The 13,791-nt window shown below is 37.9% G+C and overlaps 1 protein-coding gene across 1 annotated transcript; it reads left to right on the plus strand.

Annotated features, from left to right (window-relative positions):
• The first annotated feature begins 294 nt into the window (after window positions 1-294).
• LOC139147801 (monocarboxylate transporter 13-like) lies at window positions 295-11,021 on the plus strand. The gene is made up of 4 exons (XM_070719006.1): window positions 295-603; window positions 1,177-1,320; window positions 7,461-8,270; window positions 9,248-11,021. The coding sequence occupies exons 1-4, from the start codon at window positions 354-356 to the stop codon at window positions 9,460-9,462; spliced, it is 1,419 nt and encodes a 472-aa protein (XP_070575107.1). The 5' UTR covers window positions 295-353; the 3' UTR covers window positions 9,463-11,021.
• Window positions 11,022-13,791: the final 2,770 nt, after the last annotated feature.

Below are 13,791 nucleotides of genomic sequence, written 5' to 3' on the forward strand. Positions count from 1 at the left end.
TAATTTGCACGACTACTCATAAGTATTGTTAGCCCTGCAAGTTTGAGAAGTTTACGTGCAGCCGTTTCTGAGATCAAGAGTGACAAAACAGAAGACGAAGAAGAAGAAGAACATTGAACTCTAGTAAAACCAATAGGGGCCCAAGCCGCAAGGAAGGCCAGTAAAAAACGAGAGCAGACTACAAACATATGTTGCACACAAAGTGTCATCTATTAACATAATTAAAGTGACGGTTTCCGGCAGTACCAAATTTTCCACTGTGTAGACCATGTAAGAAGCACACGGATACATATGCAAATAACGAGTCAAAGCATGCGGTTGAAGGTCAAACTTGTCATTTGTTTGTCCGCGGCATGAAGGCTTCGATGTCGACAAGAGACGTGGCGACTGATACGGAAGATCCCGCTTTCAATGGCCAGTCCAGAGACGGTGGCTGTATTGGATGGCTGGTTGTTCTCGGCTCTCACGTATGCAATCTATTCGTATTTGGTGTCAGCCAAGCCATAGGCCCGCTGTTTGTTGTTGTCCAAAGGCATTTCGAGGAGAGCTCGGCCCGTACTTCATGGATACTCGCATTTCTGACCTCTGTTGAATTTCTCTTAGGTAAGTTATGGTGCCTCGTTTTTCAAGTCCATTATTCTGGTCACCATTAAAAAAATGTATCTAAGGCTTACATATAGTTGGTAGCTGCGATGTATCTAAAATATCCTAAAATATCCTATGTAAATACTCATTCATAAATACAGTTGCCAGCCACTGATCCATATCATGGAATTCAAAAACTCAGAAAGATAGGGAGCATTTGAAGACAAAAGGGTGTACCTATAACAGCATATATGCTGAAAATGTGCCCCTGTTTTATTTCCTGACCTTCTTACCTGGACCCTTCGGAAAAGGAACGTAGTTCGCATATGTTGAGCACGAATCGTTAATGGCAGACGATATTCCAAGCTGTAACATACAAATAATGATTATAAATTTTGATTTTGCTATTTTAAATTGATATTTCAAGTCGGGATGAGCTCCTATTTTCTAGGACTTGTACTATTTAATACGAATACCGTAATAATGAACAGGTAAAATAGCATACTTTAACTATCAAAACGTACAATTTGCTCTCTCTCTCTCTCTCTCTCTCTCTCTCTCTCTCTCTCTCTCTCTCTCTCTCTCTCTCAGGTCCACTGTCAAATGTATGCGTGAAGAAGATTGGCTACAGAATGACTGTAATGTTGGGAACAATCATCTCGTCGACTGGTTACTTCTTGAGTGCATTCGCCAATCGAATCGAAATCCTCTATATTAGTTTGGGTCTTGCAGTTGGTAGGTGTATTTATAAATGACCTTTATTTTCAATATCCGAATGTGGTCGTGCCTTTGTGTTACATCCATGGAGTTACTGTTGAATTGTTGTCATTATGTGTCTAGACTCCTAATCAGTTAGACTGTCACTCGCTTAGACTAATTTATGTCAGTGTACATCGTGATTGTCCGAGACGCACAGCGTTAAGGACAATACCACAGAGTACTGTGTACAAGCAAATAAATCCCGGTCTTTTCTGTAGAACTGGCAGTGTATACCACGACAGCGAAAAGACTAGGAATGCGTTCATCATGTCCGCTAAGTGCAGAGTACGAAACTTCAACTAGGGCAGCACGGTGCGCTTGGTGGAAATTGTAGTTTAGTAGCATAATTTCATCCAAATTTACAGGTTTTAGACTGACCATTATTCACTGCGTGAAGTACTGACTTTTTGAATACATATTTTTTGTAAAAAATGTATTGACGCAAAGGTGTTAAGAGGTCAGAGGTCAAATAGCGTCAATTAGCACGTTATTGGAGTCCGCGTCCTCTGATGCAGAAACGTACTGTACGACGAAACTCCATTGGTTACAGACCGAGGTGTAAAATAAAAGATTATGTTTGGTGCCAATGACATTACTTAGTCAATACATACCTCTAAGGCTGCATTAAAAAAACCTGGGGGTCCCAAAAAAGCGCTCAGATTTTTTCTAATGCCCCTAACAAATTCACAATACGTTCAAATCCCCCTTCTGACTTGCTACAATTTTAAGTCCCCCAAAAGGAAGGCAAAATGTTGCCGATATAGTGCTTCGTCCATAAATATCAAATCATAATACATGGGAGTCTATTGGGCAAACTATCAACATTTTACCATTAAAACCAAGCTATATCTCTAGATTTATTTATGTTTGATAATTCATGTCATATAATGTACTTTGCTTGAAGTGGCAGGTAAAAAGTGTATGTGACATGTGTACAAAGATTTGATTTTCGGATTTCATCGATAATGTTGATTCACTGCACATGGTATAGTCCATGAGAAAACTGTTAACAATTTTTCCAATATAAAACTAGCGAGCCTGAGTACGAGGGCTCTTCTGGTATATAAAGTCCAACCCAACGATAAAATGTCGAGGCCGCAGGCCGAGACATTTTATCGTAGGGTTGGACTTTATATACCAGAAGAGCCCGAGTACGAGGGTTTTATCCGACTTAAAAACTATCGCCCCTAACTGATATATTTTCGTTTTCAATGTGTTTATGTCAACCGTCCCATTTGTCAATGTAACATGTTTAGGATATCAATTAAAACTTTTATTTGTGAAATAGCCTTCCAATGTAATGGAACATCCTATAAATGCCCTAAGGCACATTATATAAATGCCCTAGGGCACAGCAGATTTTGTGTTGCAGCTGGTTTCCGCTGTGTTACCAAATTTGAATATTAAAACGTACCAGATGTCTACAGAATATGACATGTTCACTTTTGATTGGACAGTACTTTACTACGGCGCTGTCATTCGTTTCTGGCATTTGGTGACCATGGGCTTTACGAGTAAATAAAACACCCTGAATTGAGCACTCTGATTGGTCAATCAACAGTAGATAGTTTTTAAGTATAGGATAAAGCCCAAGTACGAGGGCTCTTCTGGTATATAAAGTCCAACCCAACGATAAAATGTCGAGGCCGCAGGCCGAGACATTTTATCGTAGGGTTGGACTTTATATACCAGAAGAGCCCGAGTATGAGGGTTTTATCCGACTTAAAAACTATCGCCCCTAACTGATATATTTTCGTTTTCAATGTATTTACGTCAACCGTCCCCTTTGTCAATGTAACATGTTTAGGATATGAATTAAAACTTTTTATTTGTGAAATAGCCTTCCAATGTAATGGAACATCCTATAAATGCCCTAGGGCACATTATATAATGCCCTAGGGCACAGCAGATTTTGTGTTGCAGCTGGTTTCCGCTGTATTGCCAATTTTGTATATTAAAACGTACCAGATGTCTACAGAATATGACATGTTCACTTTTGATTGGACAGTACTTTACTACGGCGCTGTCATTCGTTTCTGGAATTTGGTGACCAGGGCTTTACCTGTAAATAAAACACCCTGAATTGAGCACTCTGATTGGTCAATCAACAGTGGATAGTTTTTAAGTGCATTTATAGACGTTTGATTATTGACATAAATATACTTAATTAGTGTAGAGTGTTACAAGTGCATATGCGTACAAGAAATTTGATTTTAGAATTTCGCCAAAAATGTTGATCCACTATACAAAGGAGTCTGTAGGAGAAACTATGAATAAGTTTTCCCTATATAAAACTAGCAATAGTTGTGCATATATAGACGTTGGATAATTGATATAACTGTACATGATTAGAATAGGTTGGTTACAAGTGGAAGTAAGAGAAATTTGAATTTGGAATTTCACCAAAAATGTTGATTCACTATACATTTGAGTCAATGAGAAAACTATATGAATATTTTTAACAATATTTAACTAACTCGGTGTTTTTATAGGTGTTTGACAATTGATACAAATGTACTTGATTCAAATAGTGCGTTTGAAAGTTTCGATGTAGTACAAATATGATACGTGTACTGGAATTTTATCCCAAAATTATCATTTCACTTGTCATAGTAGTCTATACGAAAACTATTCAATATTTTTCTAATATGTAAGTATATATGTATGTATTTAAGTATCATTAAATATTGACATTTAGGCTGTAATAAGTTTCTCGATAAACAATAATTTGCTCTCTGTACAATATCGAGCGAAACAATAAATGAAGGTAAACATTATTGCTATTGTCCCTTTTGCGATCACATGTGAAAGGTTTCGAAACATGACTTACCTCCCTGCCAGGAAAACTGGACACAATTAAAATATTTGTATAAAAGGGACCTTCGGTTGTTCCTTTTGGCCTATAAAGTATGTTTTGTTCTGTGTATCGACTGCAGCATCTTGCTGTACTCCAACAATATACTAAAATAATAAAATTCTGTTTCGCAAACTCTCTGTATATGCACTTTTTAAAAACCCTAATCATTCTCAATGATGACAATTGAATTCTAGTCCGGATTTGAATTCAATTTTTAACAATAACAATCTGACTTTATACATGTGGCTGTTCTTGACTTTTCATCACGCTTCAGGGAGTTGAAAAAGAAACTTCAGTTGATACACAAAACAAAAACCACCCAAAGATAAGGCAAACTTTATGGCTTAAATTGACATCCGAACACATATTTCATATCAATCAGAGACAGTTTTGAGTCGATTCCCTCCCCTTTTAAGTCCCCCAACATACACTTGTTATTTTCAGGTAGCCCTCCCCCCCTTCTCCGGCATCTCTCCTGCAAACCCCTCCAAAGTTGTTTGCGAATGCCGTGATATGTGATGATGTGATGTTGTTCTATCAAAAACGCGAAATTCAAATTCTTACATTGGATGCTGTACCGTCATTATAACCATGTCATATTCTTCCTGAACTATTTTTTGCTCACGTGTGAACACGTGAGCATATGTCGCAGCGATGTCTGTCTGTCTGTGTGTCTGTCTGTCTGTCTGTTGGTCCATTTTCTCAAAACGGCTGAACGTATTTCAGTCAAATTTGGTAGACATCTTCAGAATTCAAATGGCTAGAACTGAAAAGGTTTTGGTGGGCGTGGCTTGGATATTAATGAAGTTATGAAAGTTTTAATTTTTCTGTTACGCCGCGTATGACAAGTGAAAACAATCGACTGTTTCAGGGCGCTGTGAAATGTGCTTGTCCAGGTTTGCTACAGCTGGATAGCACTGGTTTCAACCACGGTCCCTCCGTGTTTCAACCTCGTATTGAACATTAAAAATATTACTCATTCAACTCACTATTCAAGATAAAATATCGTTTAGCAAATTAGCTTTATCCTTGGTAATTGATTGTTTCCCTCGCTGCTCGATCGCCAGAAATGAGTACATACGTTCTCTACCTAGCCTCATGGCATGGAAGTGCTGATGAATAATAACTTTGGGTCAAAGGTATTGAAGTGTCCAATCAGGTTCGTGCACAGAGTCCAAGGCCATGACTACTTCATGTACTTCTGCACTGTTTTGAATTTGCTTCGCCAAGAAACGTGTTCGTCATTGTCCATAGAAGTATGTTTGCTCTCCTTTGAGGTTGTTTGTGAAACAAATTCCGGGATAGGCCTTGGAATGCATACGATCGGCATCGCGGCAGTGCATGTAGCTAGCCCTACGAGTATGACGAGAGTGTCCGGCTTTGGCTACGCCGCCTCCCACCTCCGGTAGGCCGCGTAGCCAAAGCCGGACACTGTCGCCATACTCGTAGGGCTATGCATGTAGCGTACCATGCTTGTGTAACTGCCGAGCTCAACGTGCATTCACGGTTGATACTCGTGTACAATCATGATGTGTTCAATTCTGATGAAGATTCATAAGTCTTACTTTTGCAGTCTTTTTTCCGTACGATAATCCCGACAATACGTGTTACTGTTAGACGAGGTGGCCATTTTATGATAAGTTTCAATACTGCACAGCTACATAGCGTCACTATCGTGTGATCGAGGTACAGCATTGTTGAACGGGATACAGAAACTCTGCAGAGGGAGAAACGATCGTTGACATGAACAGTCAATGTACTTCAGCACGTAGTCCGCAGATAGCGGATCGAGAAAATAAACGTGTCCCAGTAAATAACGGAATATTTATGTACATTAACTCGATATTAATCAAATTTCCAGCTCATCGTAAAAAATGTATTGCAAAGATTAATTGTCACTGACAAATACTGCACTGTATGGAAAAAACAGTCTGTAGAATAGTTCAACTTCAAGTGGTATTACCCGAGACAAACACTTGTGTTGTCAATTTTGATTTCATTTCATAAACTTCATACTTCATCGAGTATCATGTATTTCAGCCTTTGTGAAGCCATTTTATTGATATTTTCAATTTTGTCTTGGCTTTGTTGTGGAACATGTTGAATCGTCTCCGTGGACATGTAGGCAAAAGTGTGACGGGGTCGAAGTGACTTGGGTACCTGGGGCCGACCAAAACCAGTGTGAATTACTGGGGTCAAAGCGGACAGCGGCCGGAATGACGTGTTCCCCAAGCGAGCTACCTTCAGAAGTCTGTTTCATCGCAAAAAACATCAACTTTTAAAACCCGTCATTTATTTACTGATGTTATTCTCAGCATCACAAACATATACGCCTCTGCTATGTATCACAGCAAATAGTTATATTTGAGCGCCCCGTAAATGGGATCCTCGTTTTTTTGCGAACCCGGAAGTGTGTCTTGCTCAATGCATTTCCTACCCATAGCGAGGGAAACTGCCCGCGTTCCCATGCTCCCATGCACCCTTTTTCAATGCCAGTGCAACGCCATCTGTGCAAAATTTGTGGTGGTATGCTCCCGTGTGATGGAAAACCTCTCTTATTCTAACAATGACGTAGTTGACTTTGGACTTCGATTTCGTAAATGTGATGTCCATGCAGTGAGTTTGGGTTGGCGCGCTTATAATGCAACCTTCGCCCGCCTGCGGTCCGATATCCCGCATTTATTAGCGATATTTATCTGTTTTGACTTGACCAAAGTTGGCAAAACTTGCTATGTACATTAAAGATACTATGATACAAGATTATTGAAAGTCATTTGACATTTTTTTCAGCCAATTCCCAATATGCATATTTAATGAACCTTCCAAATTAGGGATATATACTGGCATTTACTTGATAAAATTTGGCGAAACATGCTGTGTACATTGATCATTATACCAGGTTATAACAGTATTGAAAGTCATTTTGCATTTTCATGTCAGCTAATTCATAATTTGCATAAATAGCTAACAAGCTTTCACGGTTTGGCATATAGAGCTTGAAGGACTTGACCAAAGGTAATTACACATGCTATATTGTGATACAATGACAGTACTCAAAGAAATTAATTATTTTTATTTCAGCTAATTACATATTTGAATACTTAATGACCTTTAGAATTGATCTGTGGTGAAATTCATTGTGTTGATCATAACACTTTAAATGTAGCAAAGCATGTAGCAAAGGTTCAAACTTGCACATAAATGCAATATATAATGAAACACGTGAGCATTTTCAGTTCATATCTGGTCTTTCCTCTAGGATTCGGTTATGCAATTATCACGCCTGCATGCATTGGCATCATAGCTTTTTTCATACGGAAAAGATTTGCACTTGCAAACGTGCTTGCAGCGTGCGGAGCTGGGCTGGCTGTGTTCATTTTCCCTCCGTTGTTGCAAGCATTGATCGACAACTACGGCTGGAGAGGATCTGTCATAGTGTTCTCCGCCTTGAATGCCCAGATGGCAGTATCCGCCGCCTTGTTCAGAGCTCCAGAAGAGGATCCGGAAAATAACGAAAATAATCGATCAGAACAGATGTCTAGTGAAGCTAAAGGTCTGAAATTGTTCTTGTCACGCACCGCAGACACCTGTGATTTTGGGCTATTTAAAATTTATCCTACATTCGTCCTGTTTACTGTTGCCAGCACTATATCAATTGGAATAGGTTATTATGGACTACCGGCACATCTTGTGGCGCGTGCAGAGAATAAAAATATGGGTAGCGGTGCAGACATTTCATTGATTGTCTCAGTGATGGGTTTGGCGGGAATAATCGGAAGACTTGTGATTCCAGTGATCCTGCATTTCACGAAAAAGTACATGTCAACGGTTAAAGTGTACGGGCTCACTTTGTGTTTTGCCGGGGTGTGTAACCTTGCAAGTCCCTTGGCAAAGACGTACGTCTCCTACATGGTCTACGCATCCATTCTTGGAATTCCTGTCGGCACATTTTTCGGACTGATACCACAAGTAATCAGAGATATTGTTGGGTCTGACTTCTTAACAGCTGGTGCTGGCATAGGAACATTTTTCATCGCCATCGGATCACTGATTGGACCGCCATGTGGAGGTTAAGTATCAGAGTTACAATACCTTGTCTCATGTTGTGTTTCTTGATAAACAATCTTCGGGTCTACTCCCGTACAAAGTGTATCACTTTAAAGAAAAATTAAAAAACATCGGATCTATTTTTAATGCAATCATATTTATTTTTAATGTTTACATTCAATGCAACTCTAAATGAAGAATTTTACAGGAAGACACATATGAGACTTTGACTTTACCTGATTTCCACACTTTCAAGAGAAAATCGATGAAGGATAGTATTTGAAGGACTATAACAAACAACCAATGGTAGTAAGCAGTAAAAACAATATATATTTCCATAAGTATCAACTAAGCTTTCAACTGTGGACAAAAAATACGATTGCTACTCAAGTCGCTATACATCAATAGAGCACGTGTCTGTATGTCATTAATTTCGTTGTGTTGGAACTTCGTTTACACCTTCCTGCTACTTGGCATGTGAGATTAGTACTCCTCCGCAACCGAAATTGAGTCTAACGAACGTGAAGGTTAATAGTAATAACAACGTCCGTCTCGGCTTTCATTTTTGTCGACCGTGAGTACGCGAATTTGGACTCCGATTTTACTTGGAAAATAAACAGAGTCAACTGAATTTCTGGTATCGAGGCTGGTCAATCGTCCATAAGTTGCCGTGGGCGTGTATCAGGTCACTCGCTATCGCAACCCACACCTTGAAATGATGTGTGATAACGTACAGATATCGTATTGATATCAGGACAAATGTAGTTCAGGTGTTAAGTTGTCGTTATAGAGTAAAGTTAATTCATGCAACAAAGAGCCGTGAATTCGTGGTTAAAATAATTATATTACACCCTTTTTTCTCTGTTTAGCAGGGAAAATATTAGTGACCTAACGAGCACGTCACTCTTTTGTTACTTTAATGAGATGAACGAAGAAGAGGATAGAGGGATATGTAAATGCGATTTTTTAAAGGTCAATTGTCTTGTTTGCGTCCTTTAGGTTACATATACGACGTCACTACCGACTACAACAACTCGTTTTATTTCTACGGAAGCCTCCTTACAGTTGGAGGCTGTATGATAATGATATTAGAGCCTTACACAACAAGACGCCGACGAATTGCTGAGAGCACTACAAGACTGACCTTGAGTAACCTTGACCTGGACAAAGTATGCGTCGCCGAGGTGGCAACACAAACTGACATGAATTCTTGATTGCTGTTCGTTGTTTGCCGATGGTGTCGTCCGTGATTTTATTGCTACACGCTCAAGAGCCGAATGTTCGTATAAGTTTGTTTCTTTTCCATTACATTGTACTTTGTTCAGTCTGTGCCAACCATGCTTGTGTTCAGAATTTTAACTAGACCTGCGTGGCAAGACAAATAGACAACTTTATTTCATTTCACCAGTAGTGCCAAAGTCAATCAATGTTACTCTGTTAGAATATTTAGTTAAAACTTTCTCAGCCTGTGTAAAGTCATTTATACACCTGTTTGGATAATGTTCATCAACTAAAGCGACGGTTTCCTGTAAATGTCTCTCAATACAGGGGATTCTCTACATGTTTTGATTCTCTGAAGTAAATACACTACGATCTGAATAAATTCATTTTCTGTCTTTTCGTATCTTGTCTCAGCGAGCAAGAAAAGACTTGCATGAACGCAGCTTTAATCAGCAAAGTGGAAATGACAGGTTTATGTTTTGGCTGAAGATAGGCATACTAATAGCTGTACCATAGGCATACTATTAATGTGTTATAGCACATGTTATAAAACTTACATTTGGATGTAAAACGGGAAAATTACCAAAAAGTATCTGTGGCTTTTTAGATCACGTCTTAACACACGTAAGCTACTGTCGTAGCGATGTCTCTCTGTATGTCCGTGTATGTGTGTGTGTGAGCGTCTGCCTGTCTGTCTGTCTGTTTACACGATAACCCAAAACGCCTGAACGGATTCAAGTGAGATTGTGTAGACAGGTACTACCATACGCTAATGGCAAGAACTGATTAGTTTTTTAAGTGCGGCTTGCAATATTTTTATATATAAGGTTTCCTATGGAGACAGTGTCGCCATATATCAAGAAATTCTGCACAAAATTTCATGAAACGTTCCACTGATGACAATCTCAGAACATTATTATGATGATACTGTGAGTGTCATGTCAATTATCTGCTCATTTGTGTATGTAATGAAGTTTGTAATTACTGATATAACTCCAAAATTCCCACACCAAATTTGATGATATCTGCTACAAATATTGATCTGATAGATATCTAATTGTACTGAGAAACATCGGGCTGTGTCAAGTTAATAGGTAACTCACTTGCATGTTTTCTGAAGTTTTGTAATTAGTCATATAACTCCGAAATAACAGCACCAAAATTGGTGAAATCTGCTGCAAATACTGATTGGACTGATGTCTGACTGTGTTGTAAAGCATTTAATAGTATGAAGTTAATTAAGGGTTCATTTGCATATTTAAAGAACTTTGTAGTTAATTATTTAACTCTTAACTTGTGGCACCAATTTTTCTGAAACCTGCTACAGATATCCACCTGATAAATATCTAATTGTCGCACGAGCACTGAGCAGTATCAAGTTAATTAGGGGTTAAGTTCATTTGTGTATTAAATTAACTTTGTAATCGGTGATATGCCAAAATTAGAGAATTAAATTTGATGAAACGTGCTACAGATGTTGATCTGATAGATATCTTATTGTCCCATGAAGTATTGAGCAGTGTTAAGTTAATAAACATCTCATATTGCAAGTAACATGAAGTTTCGTAATTAGTGATTTAACTCCTAGAGTACTGTGCGAAAGTTGATGAAACTACATATAATGATATGACAGATATCTGACTGTTCTGTGAAGCGTACTTGTATGTAATGAACTTGTTGTAAACCAGGTGAGCACTTTCAGTGCACATCGAGTTTTTATATTGTCGAGCAGCTCATAAGGTAGTAGCTTAATGAAGGGGATTAGGGAGGGCAATTAAGAGATATGGACTGTTTTCTTTGAAATACTATACAGAGAAAGCTAGGGTAAAGTAATGGGCACACACTAGACACAAGTAAGGCTTGCATAATGAAAAAAAGTTTAATACATGGCATTTATTGATCATATTCATAACTTCTAGACCAATATTGCTTGCCATACCAAGTGGTGAAATGTGTGAGTGGGGTGAGCGCGATGAGTGGGGTGAAGGTAGTAGCTTAATGAAGGGGATTAGGGAGGGCAACAGACTTGGCTTTCTTGCACGATCTGGATTGCCATAAATTATTGACGAGATGATGTTTGTATTTACTGACCTATTATTCATAAGATGACATCATCGTATTATTGGGAAGAGTTACCTCTCGATTCCAAAGCCATGTGCATAACTCGCACATGGCGTTGTTGATGAATTGTCGAGTGCAGTCACTCCCACCAAAGTCAGCACGACCTCTGTTCATCGCCGAAATTGTAATTGAACTAGTCTCTTACTACGCCGGTCATATCTTTTTTCTGGTAGCTGATGTACACAGCTATTCAGTCCTCTTTCGTTCAACTTCCAGGCTTGCTCCTCTATTAGGGTGATTTTAATCAGTACAGTTTTGTCTGAAGTGATGAAAATCAGAACACTTTTGGGCGACTACGTATGTCAGTGATTTACCGCTGCCAGTTGGTGCGCAGACAAAGAGATATTTTCCCTGAATATAACTCTCGACAACTTTTCTCTGGTAAGGGAGCGTTCAGTTATTATGGCCGGGGGTGGGCCGGCAATTTTTCCTGCGCATCAGACAAAATAAGTGAACCCCCTACCCATTGCACCAAAAAAATGATGACCCCCTTTTAAGATGAAAAAAAATCATGACCCCCCCCCATTCCTTGAGTAAAGCTGCACACACAAACACCTCGAGGGATACAATCCCAAAAAAGATTCTCAGATTTTTTTAAACGACTCTCCTTACAAACTCACAAAGTGTTAATGTTCAAATTTCCCCTTCTAATTTGCTATAATGCTGAAATTACCCCTCAAATGGATTTGACAGAAATTACAGGACTGGTGGTTCGCAATATTTTTGAGCAAGCGTGTGTGTACAAAATTTATATTTGGACTTAATTGATAATCAGCTGTTGATAATGTTGATTCACTATACAAGCTAGTGTATGAGAAAACTATGTAATACTTTTTCAATACAAAATTATATCTATGCATTATAGACATTTGATAATTGACATAAATGTATTAATTGGAATAGAGTTGTTACAACTGATATGTGGACAAAAAATTTGACTTTAGAATTTCACCAAAAATGTTCATCCATTATACATGGAAGTCTATGATAAAATTGTGAATATTTTTTTTTTCAATGAAAAACTTGCTATACTTGTGGATATACAGATGTTGAATAATTAACACAATTGTACTTGATTAGAATATGATGGTTAAAGGTGCATATTATGTTATATTATGGAATTTCACTGAAAATTTTCGTCCATTATACATTGGAATCTATGAGGAAACTGAATAATTTTTTTCCAATACAAAAATAGGTAAACCTGTGTATTTATGTACTCTTGATTATTAATATCAATGTACTTGATTAGACTAAGGTGGTAACAAATGGATGTGTTGGCCAGAAATTTGATTTTGGAATTTCATCGAAATGTAGATTCACTGTACATTGGAGTAGGAAACTGTGAATAATTTTTTTCTAGTACAAAAATAGGTAAATCTATGTATTTATGTACTATCGATTATTAATATTAATGTACTCGATTAGACTAGGGTAGCTACAAATGGATATGTGTGCAAGAAATTGGATTTTAGAATTTCACCGAATTGCTGATTTGCTATACATGGTAGTCTATGTGGAAACTATGAATATTTTTTTTCCAATACAAAACTATCTAAATCTGTGTATTTATAGACATTTGATAATTCATTTTAAAGTACTTAGTTAGACTAGAATAGTTAAAGGATGATATGTGTGCAAGAAATGGGATCTCGGATTCACTTTACATTGGAGTCTATGAGAAAACTATGAATAATTTTTTTACAATCCTAAACTAAATTAATTTGTGCTTTTATAGATGTTTGATAATTGATGTACTTGATTCAAATAGGGTATTTGAAAGTTCAGATGTTGACAACAATAATGATATTGGAATTTCACCTAAAAGTGTCATTTAACTTTTCATGGTACTAGTAGTCTACAGGTAACTGTTAAACAATTTTCCTAACATATGTAAGGAAGAGGAATTGTTCATTGCCCTCAGTGAGCTCAATTTACAATAAGACAAGCCTTAAAGTTGCCAAGTAAAGATGTTCATTTGACAGATAATTATACTTTTGTTCAGATTTATAGTTATGTGACTTCAGAGAATTAAATCATGCAGCGAATCATTTTTATCTCCCAAAATATTTCTGAACACTGAAACTGCTTTTTGACGGGACGGATACTTTTGAAAATTAAGTGACCCCCCCCCCCGAGCTGTTTAAAAAATACATGACCCCCCTTTGCAGTTTCCAAATTTAAGGTGACCCCCGCTGGAT

This window comes from Ptychodera flava, chromosome 13 (assembly GCF_041260155.1).
Source record: "Ptychodera flava strain L36383 chromosome 13, AS_Pfla_20210202, whole genome shotgun sequence".
NCBI lineage: Eukaryota > Metazoa > Hemichordata > Enteropneusta > Ptychoderidae > Ptychodera > Ptychodera flava.

Excerpts from the sequence above, each read along its gene's own strand:
- LOC139147801 (XM_070719006.1), top strand. The coding sequence starts at position 354 with ATGAAGGCTTCGATGTCGACAAGAGACGTGGCGACTGATACGGAAGAT. Across the intron at positions 604-1,176 it reads CTCTGTTGAATTTCTCTTAG|GTCCACTGTCAAATGTATGC; the intron begins GTAAGTTATGGT and ends TCTCTCTCTCAG. Across the intron at positions 8,271-9,247 it reads GATTGGACCGCCATGTGGAG|GTTACATATACGACGTCACT; the intron begins GTTAAGTATCAG and ends TGCGTCCTTTAG.